Source organism: Lepisosteus platostomus, chromosome 13, assembly GCF_059453375.1.
Source record: "Lepisosteus platostomus isolate fLepPlt1 chromosome 13, fLepPlt1.hap1, whole genome shotgun sequence".
In the NCBI taxonomy this organism is placed as follows: Eukaryota; Metazoa; Chordata; class Actinopteri; order Semionotiformes; family Lepisosteidae; genus Lepisosteus; species Lepisosteus platostomus.
The window spans coordinates 16,526,441-16,549,891 of NC_142623.1; the positions used below are offsets into that span (position 1 = coordinate 16,526,441).

A 23,451-nucleotide genomic window follows, 5' to 3' on the forward strand; every position below is an offset into this window, starting at 1 on the left:
CACAGTGCTACTGAAAATACTTCAACGGCTCCGCTTACCAATTTTCCCTGAAGCCAATTAACCTACTAATGTGTCTTTGGACTGTGGGAGGAAGCCAGGGCACCTGGAGGATTCCCAGAAGGAGAGGACATACAAACCCCACACAGACAATACCCCAGTATTTAATCCCACAGTCTAGTGCTGCGAGGCAGCAGTGCTAACCACCTCACCAGCACACCTTCCACATTTATAATGAGTTTCCAAAACCTAAACGTAAAACCACAGGGAAGTGTGAGCAACCTCTCACAGCAGCAGGGCTCCTTACCAAGGTGAGAGTGCAGGCATACTGAGGAAGAAGGCTTTTCACTGCAATGGATGGGCTCAGCCTGTACTCACCCTGCCTGACCCTCTCACCCCCTTAAAAAAGCCTGATTGAGTCTGCACCTGTTTCAGGCCAGCTCACCCAGAGATACTATGCCAGCATAGTATCGATCCTTTGTCTTTTGTGTGCGGTGAACCGGCTCAGGGGAGCGCAGAGTTATTTCAGGAATGTCTAAATGTTGGTGGGTCACTTTGCAAAAGAGGCGTGACTCCGGAGATTGTTCGCTTGCTCGTTCACACAGGCTGCTGGGAAGAACAAAGCGTACACATGCGCCACACAGGGCTCTTCCTGTTTCCTGTTGACATCTTGAGGAGGAGCCCTGACTCACAACTCCCCACCTTCTCCACACAACATCACACCACGGCTCGGCCCTGCCCCCTCCTCTCCTCCGTCATCGGCGCAGGGAGACAGGATGCTCCCTGGAAACTGGATCCACATTCCACAGCCCCCCCCTCCCCGAGCTTCCTGGCGCAGCTGAAGGATTCTTTCCATCTAGGATTTGCAACAGAAATAAATAAAGTGGCTCTGGTTCCACAGTGGCTGGAGCACGTTTCAGGTGATTCCCAGCTGCAGGCTCTTGCAAGGGAGAAATATCTGCCCTGACACTGAATGAACCCACCCCTGTCTCCACGCACTCAACTCAAATAGGAAAACGTCCAGGAAATATCCGCTACAGTACATGCTGTTGGTTTATCTTCAAGATTAAAAACACCTGAAATGTCTCAGACCTCTGTGTTTTGAAAGTCATGTTTCCATCCTGGCAGAGAATCGGGAATCTGGGTTAAGGTTAGGTGAATTCCAGGCTAAAGACACTAGGTGCACCTGGAGGACCTACAGCAACACGAATAACAACTGGAGCTGGGGTGAGGAAAATTCACACTCTCCCTGATGTGATTTGCTACCAGGCTAACTATACGTCCACCCAGGTGAAAAACTGCAGTGCTTCTGCTACAGGTGATCTTGAATCAACTAAAAAAATGCCACATTCTTGCATTTTATGCGTCATGAAATTTACACAGCCTGAAACCACAGCTGGTATTTGTCTGTGATGTGCAACAGGGGGTTATTTTTTTGTGTCCAAAGAACATCTTATGACCAGTATTTCCAGAAGACTGACTCCCCTAGGCTATTGCTCACATGTGCCTGTGTGTATTTTTGGCTTAGACTTCTAAAGACCACGAGTCGACAGCGCTGGGTGCCGTCCGGGGTCTTGTCCTGAATGAAGGCTCTGGATTGTCCCTGCGCTTGAAGGTCATGTCTTATCACGGCCTTGAGGATAAGCAAAGAAAAGAGGCCTGTTTTACTGATGATCGAGGCCGCTGGTTCAGATAAGCTCTTCCTTCAGAGCAGCACGAAGCAGCCCAGGGTGCAGCAGTGATCCGGAGCTGTGAAGGCTGCATGAGACAGCACTTCTCACTGCCCGATCAGGTTTCAGGTTTGAGTAGATCGCTGACGTCCTGGTCATGGGTGGGAGTTGTGGCTCTCAGAAGTCCCGTGAAGGGGGAAGAGAGGAGGAACACACATTTGCTGAAACTTAGTACGGACGTCAGGGGATAGCAGTAGTGAGGGGTGTCAATGGTTAAAGGGATCATGTGCTTTTCCTCTAATTCCCCACTCGGAACACGATTGTCTGTTAAAACAGCTTAGAGCAGGAAATATCCCGAAAGTCTGCAGGAGGGTTACGTGCTTCTCACAGTGGGGGGTTTTATGATGCTTTAGAGTGAGACTCAGAGGTCTGTGAATGGCCTGCCGCGCCCACTTCCACTCCCTGACCCCTCGATGACTGGACTGAAGTCTTCGCTCCAGTGTGGCTCTCCGCCGCCCCCTGCAGGGGCAGGCACAGGACCAAGAGCCTGCTCACAACATCGTCTCTTACACCGGCTTCACGTGGGCGAGACTGTCCTGCCACCGGGCCCTGCCTCTACACATCACATCACAAGCACAGCACTGAGCTACTGCATGGATGCTTTCCTCTGAATTTCACTTCGCCTCTCAGGGTTCCAGGAAATAATACGTTTGCATTTATGGTATAACTATATGAAATAAGTTTGGATTTAAAGTGATGTTAACATGGCATCAAACAGTATTGCGTTTGTGTTACGCATTGTTTTGCAACACGACAGGACAACCTTGCACTGTGCTAATTCACTACTGCACCCCGGGCCAGGTCCAGATGGAGGGGGCTCCTTTGTGGTTGTTGGGTGAGACGCACAACACACTCTGCAGCATCCGTCTTCGTCTCTTCTTCTTCTTTATCAGATGTGTGACCAGGGTGTGATGCAGGCTCATCCCATCAAACCTCAGGAGTTCTGCAAGGCTGGGTCGGGCCAGTACTGGGATAGTACAGGCTGCGCACATGATGGCCCAGATGAGATTCGTACCCAGGACCAGCAGCAGGTGTGAAAAGTAAAAAAGAGAAGGCAGAGGGCCTGTATCCAGGACAGACTGCTTATTTCCTCTCTAAGAAACTCATTATTGCCAGTGTGGGAGAGAGGAAGGGATGAAGTGTCCTTTGTCTTTCACCTTCAATTCAATTCAACTTTATTGTCATTAAACTTACACAGGTGCATAGTATAATGAAAAGTGTTTCTCATTAGTCACTCAGGTGCAGTATATAAATAGGACAGAAGATAAGACAATAGACAGTAACACAATAGCAATAACAGTAACATGTAATAACATAACATAAATAACATGTAATCAAGTAATCAAAACTGTGCAAAGTTCCGCAAACAGAGAAAATATAACAGGACAAAAACAGTGCAACGTAATTCTTGGAACAGTACAAAAATAGTATGGTTAAAAATAGTATGGTTAATTAATAAATATTAAATATCACGACCGGTACAGTTTTACTGGGCTATCGAGGGGACAGTACAATTTAGGCTTACATGTGTGCGTAGTGGTGTAGGAGTACAGTCATTGTGGGTACAGGAAGACATCTTCTGTCAGGGTTGTGCATTTTTCTAGAGTTCTCCTTTCCTGACGTTGGGACACACCAATGGAGTAATTCACTCAGTTCAGCCTCTGAAACCCTGTGATCTCACACCCTTCCGGAACAGAAACAGGGCAGTGGGCCAGGTTGTGGCACACCATCCATTAAAGTCAGAGTGCAGCTCATTCTTGCCTTGCTTCATTTCCTTCTGTGTTTCCATATTCAAATACAAACACAGGGAGGTCACAGAACCACCAAGCACACCACAGTGCAGGGCCTGACACGGGTACTGACATTATACCGCAGGTGGGTTCAGAAGGAAAAATGAACAGCCTCTCACCCACTGATTTGTGGCACTCGTGTGTGAATGTGTTCATTTTAATGTCAGGGCCTTGTTGCTTTTAGGTCTGGGATGTCATTTCTCCTGACTTGTATCAGCCCTTACAAGATTCCTTCAGGGTAAAGCAGTAGGAAGGAGCTCAAGGAGACTCAAGCTAGAGTCGTACACTGCTCTGAGGCCTATTCATGACAATATTACACATTAAACGTTTTAGGCAGCGCTGTCAGATCCACTCTGCCTCCACCACAGCTTTCAACTTGCTAAGAAAGTATTACAGGGAAACAGATTTGGAATGATTTCTGGAGACATTACAGGACAAGAACATACAAAATGTGCATGGTTGGGGCAGCATATCATTGCTGTTTTATATTTCCAAATACATTTTTCTAAACTTAAATGTTGGAGGATTTCTCCGGTATGTGCCATAATTTAAAAAGCAGGAAATTTAGATTCCAGCTTTCCAGGCTGCTACATTATAACTTCAGACGCAGAGTTAACTTTGATTTCCCCGAGCACAGGAATGATAACAGACACAGCAAGCACGGAGAGGAGCAGCTGGCTTCAGGCGGAGGCGAGCAGAGCGAATGAGAGAACAGGGGCCCTAGGCAGTTCACAGGGGCAAGCAGAATTTCACCCACGTCTGTCGCTTGCGCTGGGAATTCTGGGAGTGCAGTCCAGAGCTCTGGGCATGCGAGCAGGGGCCAGCGAGCGATATCTGCCTGAACGGGGACTTGACCGCTGTGAGTCGGCTGCGTTATTAGCTTCCATCTGCTGCCCAGTAGCTTGGAAAGGACTAAACGCCAGAAACACTGGTCCAAATCAACCAGCCATGTTAAAATTGCAGCGTGCTCCCCAGGATGGGGATATAGCCTTGCTGTGCCTGCTTGATTGGTGCAGAAGGCCAGACGTGCGCAAGGCTGAGACAGCGTACTGATCTAGCGGCACAGTGCAAAGGAACAAGTAATGGTTTAATACCATGGAGGAGCCATAACCCCTGTAGGTTTCCACAAATCACCAGCTTGACTAGCGCCCTGCTAGAGGAACTCCCTGTCCCAGCAGGGTCTCGACCGGCCCCGACTGGAGACGTGTGGGCAAAGAGGTGCGCCTTGCACCATGAGGGGGTGCCTGTCCTACCCGGAGGCCCACACTTCTTCCCGAGGGCACCGTGCTCAGGCTGATCTCTTTCGGTGTTGCGGGTTCGAGTCCAGGGTCATGCCATGAGCCGATAGTGGCAAAGCACAGAGGGCTGAGCTACACCACGGGCAGTGGGAGATCAGTCAGCCAGAGCAGTCTCACACCACAGCGCCCCCTGTGGCCTAGCAGATGCTTGCAGGAAAGCAGCACAATTCCTAAGCAATATGCTGCCAGGGTTCGATGGGCAAGAGTCTTGGCCCTACATACAGCCAGCAACCCCCATCACAGATTTGCCACATACCCAGAAACTTGCAATCTTTATAGGAGATGGGTCAATCCAGCTGCTGCTAAGTATCCTGTAAGGCAGCTGTGGAGCCCGGGTTCGAATAGCGAACAGCTTGGGCAGTGCAGTTAATTAGCTATTCTCAAACGGGAGGTGATGGGGGAAGAAAACAAAAATAACTGCAGGTTCCAACTTTCTCCCCCCCAAAAAAGGGAAGAAACAAGACAAAAAGCACAAGATCGGTAAGATTTCTTTATTGTAGTTCGAGATCCAGTGACATTGACACAAACAGAAAGACACCCCCCCCCCCCACCTTAAACCCTTTAAATAAAAGCCCTGGGGGAGGGCCGTCATCATGACCTGCTTAGGTTTAAAATACAGAACAGCACATTGGAGTGCATTTCAACTGACAACACACATGCATTCACAGTTTGGAAAACACAGGCTCCTATTACTGTATCTGTACATACAGTACTGCCATGGAAATAAAAAAAAATTAAAAACCAGAACTGTTCCCACTGTCACGATTGCGCTACAGCTTCACGAGCTTGCCAGAAAATGGCAAGACGGCAGAACAGTCCCACGTTCATACCAGCTGCTGTATAAATATGGAAGTAGGTTTCTCTTCTATTTGCTTTTGTCTTCGGTTTTGTTTCATCCATGATTTTTTAAGATAGTTGGTTTTCACTAAAAAAAAAATCTGCTCATCTATGACAACTAACCCCTTAACCCGTTGCTTGCTCTACATAAAACTGCGGGGGCTCAGGGGTGACGGGAGCTGTGGGATTGGTCCTTCATGTAGCTCAGTCCTCTTCGCTGCCACTAGCAGAGCGTTCCTGCAGAGAGAGAGGGAGGGAGACAGCGGCACGTCAGTTCCGCACTGCAGCCCTTGTGATCCCGCCACACGCTCTGGTTCAACTGCCTCGGAACCCGCCTGAAGACCGGAAGGCTGTTATATAAAGATAGGATACCAGGGACCTGAAACAAGCCATCCCAATCGGCCGGGACACAACCTTGGATTGATGAGGGCGGAGTGGTGGCTCTGTGGCTAAGGATCTGCGCTTGTGGCTGGAAGATTGCCGGTTCAAATCCCGTGGCCGGGAGAGGAATTCTACTCCGTTGGGTCCCTTAACCCCAGCTGCTCCAGGGGCGCTGTATAAATGGCTAACCCTGTGCTCCGAATCCAAGACTAATTCCTAATGCAAGAAATTGTATATGGCCAATAAAGCGATCTCTTATTTGCCATGATCGCACCAGGACAAGCGAGACAAGCCAAACGGCCCCCTCGTTTGCGTAAAAAAACACGGATGCAAACACGAGGGGGCCGTTTGGCTTGTCTCGCTTGTCCTGGTGTGATCATTGGAATGTCAACTCCCAAGAGTGCCTGTGGCAGCCTGCAGCTGGGACATTCACAAAGACTCGCACAGTAACCGGAGCGCGTTAAAGGAGGGGTCACTGCGAGATGGGCGAGCCAGGAGTTCTGCAAGCGTCTCCGACAGGATCTGACACCCGTGTTCCCGATCCTCAAAGCCGGTGGACTTCTCCAGAACCAGCAGCCCAATGAGAACCGGAGAGCACAGGTGGAAGCAAGTTTTCAAAACGGGGAACAGGAGGCGAAGGGTTGAGCAGCCTGAAACAAACTGCCCAGCCATGTTGATGAAGCCAATACCCTGGTTTCTGCTGCATGAGATCCTGGTACCAATTAACTACAAACTACCAAACAGGCTGGATGGGCCGACTGGCTCCTCTTGTAAAAATTATGTTCTTACGAGAGTTAAGGGCATTACTTCCTGCCAACACCCCTACATATAAGGTTCTTGCCGGACAAAGTTGATTCCAGGAGAGGGATAAACTGGATTCTCTGGTTCAAGAGAACTCAATAGTGGATTTGCTTACAGAATGTGATAAATCACTGACCTACCAAGCTAAAAAATGGCAAAAATCACAATAAGTCAACTGTAACCTGCTTTGAAGATTTTACATTTGGATAAAATAATCAGATCTTCTACTGAGAGTACACCCTTCCTTTTCTGGTTGAGCAAGGGAAACACTGCAATAATGCTTTACCTGTTCTTGCAAAAGATGCTAAAAACAGCTTCTGCAATTACCCAACACCAGCAAACTGATACTCGTCAGCGATCGTGTTGGTAATTAAATGGGTGGGATCTGGCGCCCCCTGGTGGCCCTCACCTCCTCTTGCTCCTCCTCGCTGTCGTCGTCACTGACGACGGGCTTGGCCCTCGAACCCCGGCCGGGCCGGCGCCGGCCCTTCCCGCGCTCCTGGCTCTTCTCCTTGCGCCCCAGCTTGATCTTCACCTTCACGGAGCGAGCTGCGCGGGACAGCGGGACACACAACAGGGGCGTGAGGGTGCTTCCAGCACAGCCAAGCAGAGCATTGCAAAGCCAGTAACATCGGAGGCTGCCAATCCCTCAGGAATGACCCCAGGCAGCTTAACTAGTGATGCCAGAGTCTCATATTTGCATCACACAACCGATTTCCATACATTCTCGGGTTGTTTTGTGCAAATGTTAATCATTGCAGTTCAGCATGTGAAGAAGCCCAGAGTGACACTGCTGGTGCAAAGCAGCCCTGTGTATTCCTCTGCCACGCTGTACAACAAAAGCACTATCATGATCCCCCAGCCCTCCAGCAGGACTGGCACTCTCTCTAAAGTTTTCTAGCTACGCAGCCATGTTGTTGAAAAGTCAGTTTGCAAATATCCACATTTTCCAGGACATGTTTCTGCATGGTAAGTATTCTACATTGGGAGTATTTACATGTGTCTGGGACAGTGGATTAATCTTGTGGGAGATAGTATCTCCAATTACATCTTTTTCACACAACTGTAGGTGATGCAGGGCTCTTTAGTTTCTCGGTCTCAGGCATTAAGGTGCTGTGATTCAAGCTTAAAAAGAACAGCAAAAGGCTATTCTGGCTGCAGTACAGAGGGTATTTACAATTTCTGCAGCTTTCGCATCACTATCTGAACTAGACATAAAACCGAGGGCCTGACTCTCCATGGTCATTAAGAATCCAAGGGCAGTTTTCAAAAACAGCAGGGGTATTACCCCGGTATCCTGGCCAAATTTCCCCCTGGCCTTTACCAATCATGGCCTCCTAATAATCCCCCTGTATGAATTGGCTTCATCACTCTGTTCTCCTCCCCACTGACAGCTGGTGTGTGGTGAGCTTACTGGCGCACTATGGCTGCAGTAGCATCATCCAGGTGGGGCTGCACATTGGTTGTGGTGGAGGGGATCCCCATTACCTGTAAAGCACTTTGAGTGGAGGGTCCAGAAAAGCGCCATATAAGTGCAAGGATTATTTTTATTAGCAGCAGGGTCGATTGAAACCAAAGATGGACTGATTCCCTCTTTGGGCAGGTGGTGGAATTGCATAATTGCCAACTGGATCTTAAAAGGGACTCTTCCACGTTTAATGATAGTTTCTTTACATGCCATGATGTTAAATGCATCCAGTCTTAAAGCAGTTCAGGACACAGGACCGATTCCTTACACTCAGACTCGGAGCCTTCGTCCACTTCTTCCTCCTCCTCCTCGCTCTCGTCGCCCTCGCTGTCCTCCTCCTTCTCGATCTTCTGCCGCACGCTGGTGAACACGGACTGCAGCACGATGGAGTCCTCGTAGATCTGCAGGGACAGGGAGGGGAAGTGTTCGTGACTCCTGAACACTGAACGGATTCCCGCACAGCTGGAGACAGGCGGCTGTACGATGAAACACGGCACCTCACTATCCACAGCTTTCAGCCATGTTTGCAGGAGGCAGCAGATATGTCTTTCAGAAAGAAAGGAGTTAATTTGCAGTCCGCCCCGACAGCAACCACTTCAAAGAAACAACACTAGTCTTATCTAAATGTTGCAAAACCCTGCTATATGGATATGAAAAAATCATTTATATAACTGGTGACTGTGTGGAGTTTGTATGTTCTCCAGGTGTTTGTGTCCAAAGACACACTGGTAGGTCCACTGGTTATTTGGAAAATTGCCCCTGGTGCCAGTGCGCTTGTGTTTGTGTCTGTGTGTGCCCTGTGATGAACTAGCTAGCCTACCCTGCTCTGCTCCCCCACAACCCTGTAATGTTCCAAGTACTCATGTTCTATGATCTAAGGTTCCAAGTTTAGCTAGAAACCGGATGGATGGATTACTGGTTGTGAAAGCTCCTTGAAAGTCGAAGTTAAAATAAAACACCCAATCACTAGCCGTTGAAAACTAGGGTGTGCATTTTAAGTTACTTTTTTTGGGGAAGGAGGGTGGGAGACTTCCTCTGTCCTCCACATCTGCTGAGCAGTCGGGGAGCTGGTGTGTCTGTTTCAGTGAAAGTGCGAGCGCGGGAGCGGCGTCTCTCACCAGCGAGCCCTCCAGGTTGAAGGTCTGTGCGTTCTGGCACAGGAGCATGACGTCCTTCTCCAGGTCGTTGAGGCTGCGGTACTTGTGGTTCCGGATTCTCTCCTGCGGCAAAAGACGGGAGCAGTTTTGTCAAAAGATGGCCTACCTGACAGTTCCATCATCAAAGACAGAAATGAAGGGATTCACAGAGGGCTGGGAAAAATATTATGCGTCACCACGTAGGAAAGACTATACCGCTCTGGAATCAGTCCAAAAAGAGGACAAAAGGTTAACTGATCCTGGCCCTAGGGGAACATCCTGTACCGGTTCAAGGAACTGAACCTTGTTAGTCTTGAACAGAGGAGCCTTTGTCCTCAAAGACTATGGACAAAGTCAACCTGGATAACCGGATTTCAGGACTAAAATTAAAAGCCCTTCTCACAAATAGAAACTAAGAAAGTTTATAATTGAAATGAAGATTTGTAAGAAGATTTGGAACAATTTGCTCCCCGACATGTTATGGAAATAAAATCTCTTGGATCCTTCAAGAAACACAGATCCCCGGACCACTGAGCTACTAGCAACATTTTAATAGTTAACAAAGCTGAAACTCTGCAGTGAAAGCATGACTGGCTCTTAACAGAATACGACAATGAGATCAAAGTGCTCATGCTCTAGAACACCAGGCACTGACGTACAGTACGTGACAGATAGTCCCAGACTGCTGCTGATTTAGCACTTAGCTTTGAGGATACTGATCCCCACGACTATTGCTTACAGTTCTTTAAGGTGCTGCAGAGGAAAGACAGCCCACTACGTGCTGCTAGACAATGCCTTGTCCCCTGTGCCAAACTCTCTGATGCAGAAGCACTCGTCTTCTGCAATTTAACACTTTCAAAAGAAAGACAACAGTCTACCTTTCCAAGAAGCCTTCATCTTAGGGTCAATTGCTTCCTATAGAGAAATCCACAGTATTTTAACACAGTGCTTTACATTTGTACACCCTGTATTCCTAAGGGGTATGTATCACCAGCTCACTGGTAAATGCTTAAAATCTCTTTTCTACAGCTTTTGTATTACCACATAAAATCTTTAGTGAAAAATGCATTTTCCTTACTTGGTAGACAGCTGATCTGATAAGCAACTTGTCTCAAAGCTTTTCCAGGAAAGCACTATTGAATGTTTCAAGAAGGGTTAATAATTACACATAGGCTTGTTCCAAAACACCACAATAGAACACTGATCCTTTAAATCTAAAGGAACCGTGTTAATTCATTCATTTTCATCTGCTTAGTTTATCCAAAACAGGTGGACATGTAATTGATGTTTTCCGCCTTTAAAAGCCAATAAGTGCAAGCAGTGAGACTTGCAAATATTTTATATAACCTCCCTAAGCAACCTAATATAAATAACTTAACTAAGCGATTAAAACTGTTTTAACTGGACAATTAATACACACATGCAAAATAAACAACTAATCAACCACTGTTCTGATTTCACATGATCAAACTCTGGACAGAGCAAGAAAGCAATCAGCAGATTTTCAAGTTGGCTTTCACTTTTTTGGGATCCACAAAAGTCTAAAATGCCCGACTGAAAGAAGCTTTGTTTCTTGACCCAGGGGGATCATTATGTTCCGTAAAAAAGGGTAAAAAAATGGAGGCCACTTAGCCCAATCTGAATCCATCAGATCCTGTTTGTAGTTATTAGCCAACGGATCCCAGGATCTCATTCAGACATTTATTAAAAGAATTAGGGTATCGGCCTCAACAACATGACTCGGGAGCTTGTTCCAGACTCCCACCACCCGTTGTGCAAAGAACTGCCCCCTGTCCTCACTGAAGGAACTCTTCCAGCTGTTTCTCGAAAGAAGCCATGGTATGGATCTCAACAACATGGCTGGGTAGCTTGTCCCAGACTCCCGCCACCCGTTGTGTAAAGAAGTGAAACAGAAGTGAGGGGCTGCTGCCCTACCTTGATCTTCTTGAAGTCCACAGGCTTGCGAATCAGCTCGTAGTACTCAGGCAGCTCCTTGCGGGACGGGAGCTGGATAAACACTTCACTCAGCTGCCGGCCATTACTGCTGTGAAAAAGTAGGGGGTGGGGGCCAGGTGAGAAACTGGCCGTCAAAACTGACCACCACGGGCCTCAGAGCGCTCGCCACCCGGGGACAGACTGTTAACACAGCCTGCTGTTCAACGCCTATCTTTCTGCATCTATAACCTTCCCCCTCACATGGTTTGCTTGCGAGTCTAAATCAAGGTAAAAAATAATAAAAGATTGTGGCCAAAGCAGTTCTGGGTATCTGTGCTGTAAACAGAACGAAGTAAAGGACCCCTCTGTGCAGGTCATAAGCCCAGTGCAGGTATTATCCCAGCATTCCTGGTGCCCTGGAGCTTTCTGGGTAGTATCCTGTTTAGGGATAAAAGCGCAGAGCCCACACCTAGGACTTGAACCCACCCAGCTTTAACACACTGCTCTCAAGTCCTAAAGAAGAGAGTAAAAATATCTTATTGCATCTAAGCGAATCCTGTAACAAGCAGCTGTTGCGAGCTACAATGGGTCAGGAGAGCAAGCGAGGGGGAAGGCTGTGGAGCAATGGTCAAGAAAATATCTAGAACGAATTCTCCCGGACTGCAGGACAACGGGCACCAGGGACTGAAACCCAGAAAGAGAATTGAAATTCTTTGTGTGTAAAAAAACAGATTGCAGCACCTCTCCTCAGCAGAGAGGCGGGTAGAGTGCCCACAGGGCACAGATAAACCCAGGAGCTTTTGGCAGGAGCAGGTGGCACAGCTGCCAGGCCTCGGCCTCTCACTGCGGGCACCCCTCCCTGGGGGGCAGCCCGCCCCTCACCTGTCCTTGTACTTGATGACGGCGTCGACGATCTTCTTCATCTTCTTGGTGAGGTTGGGGGGGTTGGGGGAGAGCTTCTCGGCGGGCGGCCGGCCGCGCTTCTTCTGCTTCTTGATGTCCTCGTCCTTCTCGCGGCTGCGCGTGCTGGTGGTGGGCGTGGAGGGCGCCCCCAGGTCCAGGTCACGGTCGCGCTTCCTCTTGCGGGTCGTCTTCTTCTGCCGCACCTCCTCCTCGATCTCCTCCAGGGTGCCTTCTTCAATCGCCTGCAGGAGGAAGGACGGGCAGCGGCCTGGTCATCTTCTTGACACGGGCGGCGGACGGCTCGCTCAGACGGGGCCTACGCATGCTGGCTGAGTGGTTTTATGTCTGGGCTTTGTCAGCAGCAAGACTGAATGAACTTGGACCTGCTTTGTCTGGAACATGTAACTTTTGTCTGTTCACAGTCCTACGTTTTTATTAGACCAGACTTTAACCATCAGCCTCTTACGCTGAGCTCATTTTGCCCTGCCCTTTGGCTTTTGTTCGGGGAAGTGTATGTAGACTCCTCTGAACTGCCCACCTGCAGGTCATCTCTTTTAAAAGGGCAAAAGAGTGGAGTGGCTCAGTGGCTCCGGACAGGCAGGCAGGTGTGTCTAGGGAGGGAGTGGCTTGAGGCCAGCAGGCAGGTGTGTCTAGGCAGGAGTGGCTTGAGGCCAGCAGGCAGGTGTGTCTAGGGGGGGAGAGTGGCTTGAGGCCAGCAGGCAGGTCTGTCTAGGCAGGAGTGGATTGAGGCCAGCAGGCAGGTCTGTCTATGCAGGGAGAGCGGCTTGAGGCCAGCAGGCAGGTCTGTCTAGGCAGGGAGAGCGGCTTGAGGCCAGCAGGCAGGTCTGTCTAGGCAGGGAGAGCGGCTTGAGGCCAGCAGGCAGGTCTGTCTAGGCAGGAAGAGTGGCTTAAGGCCAGCAGGCAGGTCTGTCTGGGGGGGAGAGTTGCTTGAGGCCAGCAGGCAGGTGTGTCTAGGGGGGGAGTGGCTTGAGGCCAGCAGGCAGGTGTGTCTAGGGGGGGAGAGTGGCTTGAGGCCAGCAGGCAGGTGTGTCTAGGGGATGGACAGGCGTGTCTAGGGGGAAGAGCAGCCCGGGGAGTATTTGCTCATTCCCCACTGTGTAGGCCACATTAAGCAACACCTTAACTGGCAACTCCAAAACAGAAGGGTCACCTTGAGCCACTGCTTCTCGGTCAGCGAGTCGCTGTAGTCGACCTCCTTGCGCTGGCGGGAGCCGCGCCCGAACATCTTCTCCTCCTCCTCCTCGCAGGTCAGCCGCTCCACCTCGGCGTCGTCCTTCATGATCCAGGTGGGCAGCTCGTCCTCCTCCATCAGCCGCGGCTTGCGCTTCGGGTTCCGGGCCTCCTCGCGGCGCCGGTCCAGGTCCATCCGCTACGAGACGGGCACACACACGCACGTGAACCCACCACCAGTGACAGGCTGCAACGTCCCAACTAATCGAAAGGGAAATGCAGCTACGATAAGGCAATAAGCAGCTAACATAAGCAAGTTAAATAACAGGTGCGATTTAATTCGCCTGGTGCAGCAGTCTATGACAAAGACGCTTGTGCCTCTCCCAAAATCATTACAGCAAGAGTAGTACCAGAGTTGCAATTGCCTCTCATTGCCTGTCTCATGGAGAGCACGGCCATTTAACAGAAACGATACACAAGCAGATGTAACTGTGTGCAGTTTTACTGCCGGGTAGGAGCGAGAGCACGAGAGCAAGGGGTGGTTTTCATGCCCATCCGTGAGTTCATCCCATGGGCAGTGGGAGGGGGGGAAACGGCATGTCCCGGGTTCTAATGGACAGACTCACCATGAAGTGGTCAAACTCCTCTTCGCTCCTGGCGATCATCTGGTTCACCGTTTCGTCGTCCGGCACCTCGTCCTCCTCCTAGGGTGAGAGGGCATCTTAGTCGAGTGGCAATTTTAGGGGTACCGGACCACACCAGGGGGTAAGGGATCCGTGATTAATAAAAATCTAAACTATACTCAATGAGCAGAACTATAATTTGTGCTGGTGCTGCTAACATACAAAAACGTTCTGCACGTTTTCTTTGAGGACAACTGGTTTTACGGAAAAGGTGCTGTCTCCCCCCTTTTTAAAAAAGAGGCCAATATAAATTTTTAAAAGTCACATTTAAATAGAGACATTTCTGAAAACCCGCGTTTAAAGAAGGGGAAAAGGTTAGTAGGGAAATGGAAAAGAGAGCACACGAGTATTAAAAACATTAAGGAGCAATAATCAGTAAGGTGTTAAAGGGTAGAAAGTGTCTGAAACAATTGCAATTTTTAAAGGCACAAGAAACAAAAGGAAAATGAGATCTGCAATTGTTCCGCTTTCAGTTTAAAGAGAGGAGCTGGTCAGCACCAGTCAGAAGCGTAGAGCAGAGAGAGAGAGAGAGAGAGAGAGAGAGAGAGAGAGAGAGAGAGAGAGAGAGAGAGAGAGAGAGAGAGAGAGAGAGAGAGAGAGAGAGAGAGATGCTAATAAAGCACCTTGAATTGAACTGAATTGAGAGATAAGGAGTGGGGGGGGGCGTGGGTATGGATGTCGTAGTGAGGTCACACCCACCCACACCCCCCCACTGCGCCACACCCCTTGAGCCCCGACCTCGTCCTGCTCCTCATGCTCCAGGATGGCCTGCAGGAAGGCCCGCCGCTCATGGCTGCTGGATTTCTGATCGAACATGCCCGCCTGGATCACCTTCTGGTCCACATTCAGTTTGTACTTAGCGGCGGCCAGGATCTTCTCCTCCACGCTGTTGACCGTGCACAGTCGCAGGACGCGCACCTCGTTCTGCTGGCCGATGCGGTGCGCGCGGTCCTGCGCCTGCAGGTCCTGGAAAGGGAACGAGACGGGGGAGGGCATGGGGGGTGGGGGGTAGTTGAGCAGGCCGGCTGCAGGCTTCTACCCCGCCAACCCCCCTCCTTTAAAAGCCTAGAGCTGGCCGCACCCCAGCTATCAACTCAAGCCACATCAGCAACCCTGCACTGGCTCAGGAAGGCAAAGATCGGGGTGCGCAGGAGAACCTGGATCATGGTTTGCGAGTTCCACCACCCAGACCCAGACCTGCAACCTCAGGCCTTGATCTAGGCCACGCCTGGGAAACCTCTGACCCATGATCCACCCAAGAGCCCATCGCAATGCCTGCTGCAATAATGTAGCTTGCTTACAGTTTCACACATCAGGCCAAAATACTGGGGGCGTTTTCTCTCGCCATCGAGCAGGGTGAATACAGAAGCGCACGGTATCTGTGTGAATCTGAGCTCTGCGGAGTGCAGCCCTCATCGCTGACTGAATCGGTCACAAACCGTGCCCAGGAATCCCGCCGCTAAGCCCCCGCGTCTTGGGAAAGAGGGGTGCTCCCTCTCACCTGGTGGGGGTTCCAGTCGCTGTCGAAAATGATCACGGTGTCTGCGGACTGCAGATTCAGCCCCAGCCCCCCAGCGCGGGTGCTCAGCAGAAACACGAAGTAGGAGGAGTTGGGGTCATTGAACGCCTTGAGCAGCATCCCGCGATCTTCAGCTTTGGTGGTCCCTGTACATGGCGGGACGAAAGGAGAGCGGAGAAACGGTCAAAAACTAAGATGCCGTTTCCATTTTGAAACGGGTAAGGGAGGCTAGCACGTGAGTGTCAACGTGCAAAAACAGGGATACGGTTGCCAAAAAAAGCCATGCTTCCTTACTCACCGTCCAGCCTGAGGTATTTGAAGTTGCGGTAAGCAAAGTAGTCTTCCATGATGGTCATGAGTGAGGTCATCTGACAGAACAGCAGCACCTTGTGATTGGTTGCCCTCAGCTTCGGGAGGATGCGGTCCAACAGCTCAAACTTACCCGAGGCACGGTACAGGTCAGGCCTGCGCCACAGAGACGGGAGGGGTTTTTACTGACCGCAGGGGAGGACGGGGTGGAGACTGCAGTGAGGATTAGCCCAGGTCAAAGCCCTTGATTACTAGCAAGTCCAGTCATTTCAATACGTGGACAAGGATGACACAGCAAACCCTCTGTTCAACGGGTTTCGGATGGAGCGGACAAAATCTGCTAGAGGAGAACTTTGCCCGTAAAATCAGAAAATCACCAATACCGGACTTTTCTCGCAATATCAGGGCAATGCACAAATAATAATAAAACAAGGTAAAATTAAATACGACGTAGGTTAAGAACTCAGGAATATCAATGGTGCCCTATAGGGGTAGGCCAGGTGCTGACAATGGGCATTTGTTTTTGGTATGCTTTAGCAAAAGTTATGGAGTATATTTATGATATAAAAGACACAGGAATCATTTTCATTGACTGCAACAGTTCAAGTCAAAAGATGCAGAAACCATAAATGGGTAGAATTTTTTTTCTTATATAATAATGTTTGGGCTTGTGATTTAATAGCTATCTGGCAATTATCAAGTATGGAGCTGTGTCAGCATGGGTAGGCTGCAAAGGACTGATTGCATACTGAAAAGAAAGAAAAGTCAGGTGTCTCCACACCTGAAGAAGGCTCCACAGCCGAAACATTGCGTCTCTTTTCTTTTCAGCATGAAATAAACCTTTATTTGTCCATCTGGCATTAATGAACACCCCGTTCTACTGTATTAGTCCATTACACCGAGGGTTTACTGTACTTCTGTTCAGGCCCCTAAATCCATCTTAAAGCAGACCACCAAATGCCAAACTTCCCAGAGCCTCAGGAAGGCTGCAGTTCGAGAGCCCCGAGAGAGCACCTAGCGCATGGGGGTGCTCCGTCACAGTTTGTTGGAAACTGTGAAACAATACGAAAAACTTTTCAGGACAGGAGCACAGGGAAGGAGAAACTTAAAAAAAAAAGGCATTTCCACAGCAAGAGGGCCGGTGGGGGCCGTCTGCTGAATCCCGGGAATTTAAGAGCAGGATTCGGGAAGGGGCGAGAGATCGCGCGGGTGGTCCCTCAGCCCGCAGCCGACTGAACAGGACGACACTCACCCCTGTACGATGCCTCCCGTAAAGCCCAAGTGCTCTGAAAAGGATTCCTGCAAAACAGAATTTCAGACCTTAAAACATCTCGCAACAACAAAAAAAAAAAAGGGTGAACCTGCGAGCGTGTGGGACCCAGAGCTGAGCCCAACGGGCCTCGCCAGTTCCAGATGCTGCCATCTGGAAAGCACCCTGGGGCGCACGTCCGCTCTCTCCGAGAGGCCATTGGGAACGTCACATTCACACCAGGCTCTAGTTATGGGCTTGGAGCCATTGGATTCAACAGGAAATACTACTCTTCTGAACCTTACCCATGTTCGGTAAACATCAAAACAACTTTTTGAACAGATGAAAAAAGCACAACCACAACCGAATCCTAACAGCAATTCCCTGCTCAGCGTGTCCTCCTATCGCTGTTCCGCCCGGAAGCCTGAATCAGAAATCCTGTGATTTAACATGATTCAACCGTCGGCCACATAACTGAAAGCAAAACTGGGTGAGGGAACATCCCAGATTAATCCCATCAGGGTAAGGAACATCTGTGGAATGCGTTTCTTCCTGGGGAGTGTTGTCACAATTAAAAGCTACAATTTTGACAAGAGGCTGCGATGTGGGGTGGGGTGGAGGGAGAGTAAAAGTTTCAAGGCACGGATGTACTCCCTTACCCCCATTGCCGACTCCAACCCCCTCTCCCTCGTCCCGACCTCTTTACCTCTCGGGCCAAACCAGAACCCAGCCCCGGCAGACCCGGGCCATGCAGCCCGTTACCTCGATGTGCTGGAACATGTAGGGGTGGTTACAGATCTTCCGCAGCTGCATGATGGTGTTCATCAGTGTCTTCGTGCCGCCTTTGCCCTGCGCAAGAGAGCGAGAGAGGCCGTCAGCCTTCGAGTGGGAGCTGGAGGCGCAGGGGCTGCGCCGGTGGGCGCGCCAGAGCAGGAGACGCAGGGGCCGCCAGAGCGGGAGGCGCAGGGGCCGCCAGAGCGGGAGGCGCAGGGGCCGCCACCACGTCGGTGGCAGGGGGGCGGCAGCACTTGCCGAACCGGAGCCATGCCCCGCCGAGGGCAGGGCCACTCGACTAAGGCGAAAGCTCCCCCAGCTTCTCACTGGCCCAGAACCTGGAGACAAGTTACTCACCAGAAACACCAGAATTTACCAAAGGACTCAGCAGGAAGCGACACTTTCAGCGTGACGCAGTCTAATCCTACAGAAGCTCTGTCAGGTGTAGCTCTGACCGTGCGAGTCTCTTACGGTCTCTCCTCTGTCACCAGTTATATTGGGCACCAAGTGCTGCCCCTCCTACCTTCTTATCCTTCTCCGAGCCGTCCGTGAGCAGCACCCCCTTCGCCTGCATGTGTCTGTACAGCACCCGCTGCAAGGCCGACATGTCGCACTTGATCACGTATTCGACCTGCAACACATGGGCGCAAGGGAAGAAAACAAATCAAAAAGGCACGAGAGCAGGCGAGATCAGACAAGCTGGTACGGTTTAAAAATAGAAGCCTCCGAAAGGATCCCGTCTATCTGCAAGCTTTAGGTTGTAAAAATCCTGGAAAAAATCAGAGCCTGTTCAATGCTGAGCTGATAGGAGTGGAAGCAGGTGGCCACAGTGCAGGCTCCGGCTCTTGCCACAGGGATGTTGCGAAAAGGAGAAACCGACGGAAAAAACACTCCCAGTCCGAGCCCTTTCCTAACAGTTCATGCAACAGGTGACACAGAACTGACACTGGCAAATAATTCACCTTCTCCGGCAGCTGAGCTTCCACCTCTTTCTTGAGCCGGCGGAGCAGGAAGGGCCGGAGAACCTTGTGAAGACGTCGGATGATCAGGATGGTCTCCTCTTCGTTGAGGTCGACCTGGGAGAGACGGGAGCCGGACACCGTGAGGGAAAGATCTTTCAAGAATCCCCCCTACCCCCCACCCCGACCCAATTAATTCCGACTTCCAATCAGGGCTTCCGATACATTCCTCAGCCTAGCGCAGGGAAGGCCTCGCATTCCGCAAGCGTGCCCTCGGCACATGGTGAAAGCATGTAATCAATGGGGTGGGATCACGGCACAAGATCATGCTCGCACAATCACAGGTCTCACTAGCACAGACTCCTGGGATACATCCCTTAGCTCTGGGAAAGGGAAGGGAGCAGCGAGGTGGGCAGGGGCACTACCTTCTCTCCGGTCATGGCGAAGGGGGCGTTGAACCACTGCTCGAAGGTGCTGCAGCTCTTGAAGATGGTGGGCAGCAGGAAGTTGAGCAGCGCCCAGAGCTCGGGCAGCTTGTTCTGCAGGGGCGTGCCGGTCAGCAGGAGGCGTCGGGGGGCCAGGTAGTGAGTGTTGAGGACCTGGGTCAGCTTGCAGTGGTGGTTCTTCATGCGGTGACCCTCATCCACGATCATGTACTTCCAGCGGATCTGTGGGGGGGGGAGTGGCAGCGACAAGCTTTAAACAGCTAAAACCCACTTGTCAACCGACCAGACCGGATCTACTTTATTCGAAATCATTCGGGAGAAGTCAAAATCACGCTCCTATCAGAAAAACATCCATTTTGGTTATTAATTTTTAAATTAATATTATTCACTTTTTCAGCATTTATTGCAAACTTGCAGAGTTTTTGTCCATTTTGTACAATTGCAACACCCTTGGAAAATATTCCTAGAGGTCGCTTACATAATGAAACGCTACGTAAAGAGCCAGAATCGCACACAAATCCTCTTGGCGTGCAGTAAGAATAGGGAAAAGCCAACTGGACGACCAACCTTGGCAAGAACCTGCTTGTCTTTGATGATGTACTCGTAAGTGGTCAGCAGGACGTTGAATTTGCCGCTGCGGAGCTGAGGGACGAAAGCACGTCTTGCTGCTGGGGAACCCTGAGATGAAGAAAAAAAAAACACTGTTTGCACCTGGTTCACTGCAGCCGGACCTCAGAAAACAAACTCGTCTCTCGAGAGAAGAGCTCCTCACCTTGTACGAGACTTTCACGACCGAGGGAGCCCACTTGTCAAACTCGTACACCCAATTGGAGAGAGTCCTGCAAGGCAAGCAAGCGACTCAGAGCTGGTTATCAATAAGCACAGGCAGGGCTTGGAAGTCACTGACCACGTGCTGGCATCCAGTCACCAGCAACTGGGAATCAAAACCTTACAAGACATTTTCACTGGACCAAAAGATGCAGCACCGATACATACGTGCATTTTCAAGACAAAGTGTCAAACACACTACCTCAAAATTCCCTGGGGCTTTTTTATGCTGAATTTCTGCACTGAACAAGACTGAACCGACGACAAGTCAGGTCGCACTCGGGCCCTTGGGTGTTGGGTGCTGTACTCACGAGAGAGGTACTATGATGAGGAAGGGCCCGTTGATGCGCTTGTACTCCATGAGGTATGTGATTAAAGCGATGGTCTGGATGGTCTTCCCCAGGCCCATCTCATCGGCCAGGATGCCATTCAGGTTATTGTTGTACAGAGACACCAGCCACTCCAGCCCCTTGATCTGAAAGGCAAACAAGAGGTACCAGTTTAGGCCAAAAGACTGCCAAGACATGGCTGCTCCAATCCCACACTTCCATCGCCGGACAACTACCACTATCAAGAGGCCCGCGCCTCTTCACTTAAAAGGCCAAGTGACAAGTCGTGATGACTCCCCTTCTGGTTTAGGAAAAAGCATCAAGCTGTTACTCTGCAAGAAGAGTTCTTTGGGAACTGAAGTCCACAGGCACTCCAGAACAAAGTGAGAGTAAACTTCCCCCCCCCATCCCCCTTCTGGACGCATTGTAGGTTTTGCAAAATAACAGTTAAGACCCCAAAAACAAATGCAAGAGGAAACCAGCAAGCCTGGGGAAGATGTGAAAGTCGCCCAAGAGATTCTGGCACTTGTGTGAGAAGCCGAGGGTGGGGGTTTTAGTCCTGAGGGGTCCACAGTCGAGCAGGTCTTTTAAAACCAGCAGCACCCCAAGAGCTGTTAAGCTGCTCCAATTAGGCCAGCAATTAGATCAACTGGCTGGAACAAAATGATACCGAGACAGGCAGTCCTCCAGGACAGGAGCTGGGCATGCCTGCCTTAAATCCTTCAGCTCATTTGATCGTTTAGGTCCTCCATTTAACTTAAGTTTCATGAATGTTTATTGCAACCATTTCTTGCGGCCAAGCCAGGCTCCCTTCATGCTGTGCGCACTGTGATATTTTCAAACCTTACCCTCAAACCTGTTTTGCCCCACTCGGGTTTTTCACAGCTGCCGTTAATTGAAAGCTGCCAACCGTGTTTAAGATCCTGCCAAACCCACTGGGCTCCTGCTGTCAGAGCAGCTGCTCTTAAAAGCTGACGGGACAGATGGTGACAGAAGAATGCCGCTCTGCTACAGGAAAATTCAGTCAAGACTCTTTCGGAACAGGGACCCCAAGACACCCACCCACCTCCCCGCACAGCTCTTGCAGACACTGTGCTCAATCCAGCGACCTCTAAACAACCTGTTTGTCATCAACTAGGAGGATGTGTCCGGACGACAAATCTGGAAGTCATAAAATTTCTGCTGTGCTACCTCGTGGTTTTATACACAGCTTTCCTCCCACTTATTGTGGTTGGTCTGCACAGCAGATGAGCGCAACTCTGGTCCACAAGGGCAGCTGTCCAGCAGATGTACGCCTTACTCAGAGGGCACGCTGAAGAGCAGAAATACTACTTGCCCAACAGCCATCGACAAACTGCTTTGTCGATGGCTGCACACATAGCTGCACACACGCAGCTGTGCCCTCAGAACACCGGCAGGCCCGGATGCCTACAGCCTGAGAGGTCGAGGAGGCCGGGAGATAAGGAGAGACGAAAGGCCCGGAGGTTGTGTAGACAGCCATGTGTGTAAGGAGCTGCTGGTCCGCGTCGCTAAGAATCCAATCACGCGGCAGAAGAGGACCCGGGGGAAAAGAGCACCAAGCCGACCGGCACGGCAGTCTCGTTCACCTGGTACTGCTTGAGCTGGCCGTTGACCAGCAGCGAGGACTGCTTCTCCACCTTCTCGGTGACGGCGTGGGCCACCGAGTAATACGACTGCAGCCCTCTGGCGAAGTTCTGGCCGCCGTACTCGTCGTCCACGTCCTGCTTGGCGTGCCTGAAAAGAGCCAGGCGCAACAGGATTATTTTTACCCGCTGCCCCGAAAACCGGGTGGGAGCCGGTCACCGTTGTTGGCCTGCCCCATTTCCAGGCTTGTACCTGTCCCCCCCAACCTCTGGTGCTACTGGACACCAGCAGCGCGGCCGAGCGAGACGTTAAAATGGTTTAAGACCAACTCTGTGCACCTCCAGAGCCACAGTGGCTGAATACTTGAAAACTGTTGTAATTAAGACCAATTCAATCACCAAGAGCTCATTATGAATGAAAACCAGGATCACTGACCAGCACCGTCTTGGTTCCTTAATTACTGGAAAAAGCCTAATTAGTAAGCTTGTTACCAACAAAGTATGTTTACATTTAAACTCCTAGGAGCAGACTTGGACACCCCCCTGTGCTCAGGGGACAGCCTGACATTCTGAAACATGAAGTCACTTTTAGTAGGGTTTTTTCCAGGATGTAAACAATATGGCAAACTTAATCTTAATCTTTATTTTTTTACCGGGTACTAAAATATAGACCAATCATGTTGTGACTTAAATGGTGGACAGCACCGTCCCACCCAAGAAACTGAACCCAAACCCTCTGGTCTGGAGTCCAGAGCTCCCCCCACTGCCCCACGCTGTTGGCTCATCGCTCCCCTATCAGAAAGCCACTGAGGTCCGTACTCGATGATGTGCCTGGCGTCCACTTCAGAAACATCCTCGCTGTCTGGGTCTGGGATCTTCTTCTTCTCCTCCACTGGGGCCTGTGTGGGCTGCGGCTGCTGCTGCTGCTGCTGCTCCTCCTCATCCTCCTGTAGGGGGCGACAGCACACATGTGAGCCAAACCATGGAGAGCTTGCTTGAGAAACACCTTTCATGTGCAATTACAATCTCAGCCCCGGAGCTTGCATTCAGAAATCCAGAGCTTTAATCACATGGCCGAAAACCTTCTGTTCTCCTATATACCTGCACAACTCGAACCTTCCAGATCAAGACCTGGCACTGAAGGGGTAATCCATTAGGACTGAAGAGCATGGTGATGAGCCATCAGCTCTTACTTACTTTGTCCCAGATGGGAAATTAGCTTTGCAGGCAGGTACAAGACAACACATGTAACACAACATGAACTCATTAACAAAAAACAAACAT

At 50.4% G+C, this 23,451-nt stretch overlaps 1 protein-coding gene across 18 annotated transcripts in view; it reads right to left on the bottom strand.

Annotated features, from left to right (window-relative positions):
* Nucleotides 1-5,291: 5,291 nt before the first annotated feature.
* Nucleotides 5,292-23,451, bottom strand: part of LOC148650089 (SWI/SNF-related matrix-associated actin-dependent regulator of chromatin subfamily A member 4) — a 36,382-nt gene continuing 18,222 nt past the window's right edge. For 6 of the 18 annotated variants that reach the window (XM_088603536.1, XM_088603534.1, XM_088603539.1 and 3 more), the window contains exons 14-34: nt 22,987-23,114; nt 22,171-22,318; nt 20,546-20,709; nt 20,179-20,245; nt 19,974-20,084; nt 19,386-19,628; nt 18,964-19,077; nt 18,525-18,632; nt 17,990-18,076; nt 17,231-17,277; nt 15,968-16,134; nt 15,652-15,815; nt 14,850-15,116; nt 14,094-14,171; nt 13,448-13,666; nt 12,256-12,518; nt 11,374-11,482; nt 9,421-9,522; nt 8,571-8,703; nt 7,244-7,383; nt 5,292-5,889 (exon numbers count right to left, since the gene is read on the bottom strand). In XM_088603536.1, coding sequence (XP_088459662.1) covers nt 5,857-5,889; nt 7,244-7,383; nt 8,571-8,703; nt 9,421-9,522; nt 11,374-11,482; nt 12,256-12,518; nt 13,448-13,666; nt 14,094-14,171; nt 14,850-15,116; nt 15,652-15,815; nt 15,968-16,134; nt 17,231-17,277; nt 17,990-18,076; nt 18,525-18,632; nt 18,964-19,077; nt 19,386-19,628; nt 19,974-20,084; nt 20,179-20,245; nt 20,546-20,709; nt 22,171-22,318; nt 22,987-23,114 — 2,892 coding nt within the window. In that variant the 3' untranslated portion in view covers nt 5,292-5,856. The remainder of the gene's footprint in view (nt 5,890-7,243; nt 7,384-8,570; nt 8,704-9,420; nt 9,523-11,373; nt 11,483-12,255; nt 12,519-13,447; nt 13,667-14,093; nt 14,172-14,849; nt 15,117-15,651; nt 15,816-15,967; nt 16,135-17,230; nt 17,278-17,989; nt 18,077-18,524; nt 18,633-18,963; nt 19,078-19,385; nt 19,629-19,973; nt 20,085-20,178; nt 20,246-20,545; nt 20,710-22,170; nt 22,319-22,986; nt 23,115-23,451) is intronic. The other 12 variants (XM_088603548.1, XM_088603545.1, XM_088603543.1 and 9 more) reach the window with 6 other exon arrangements.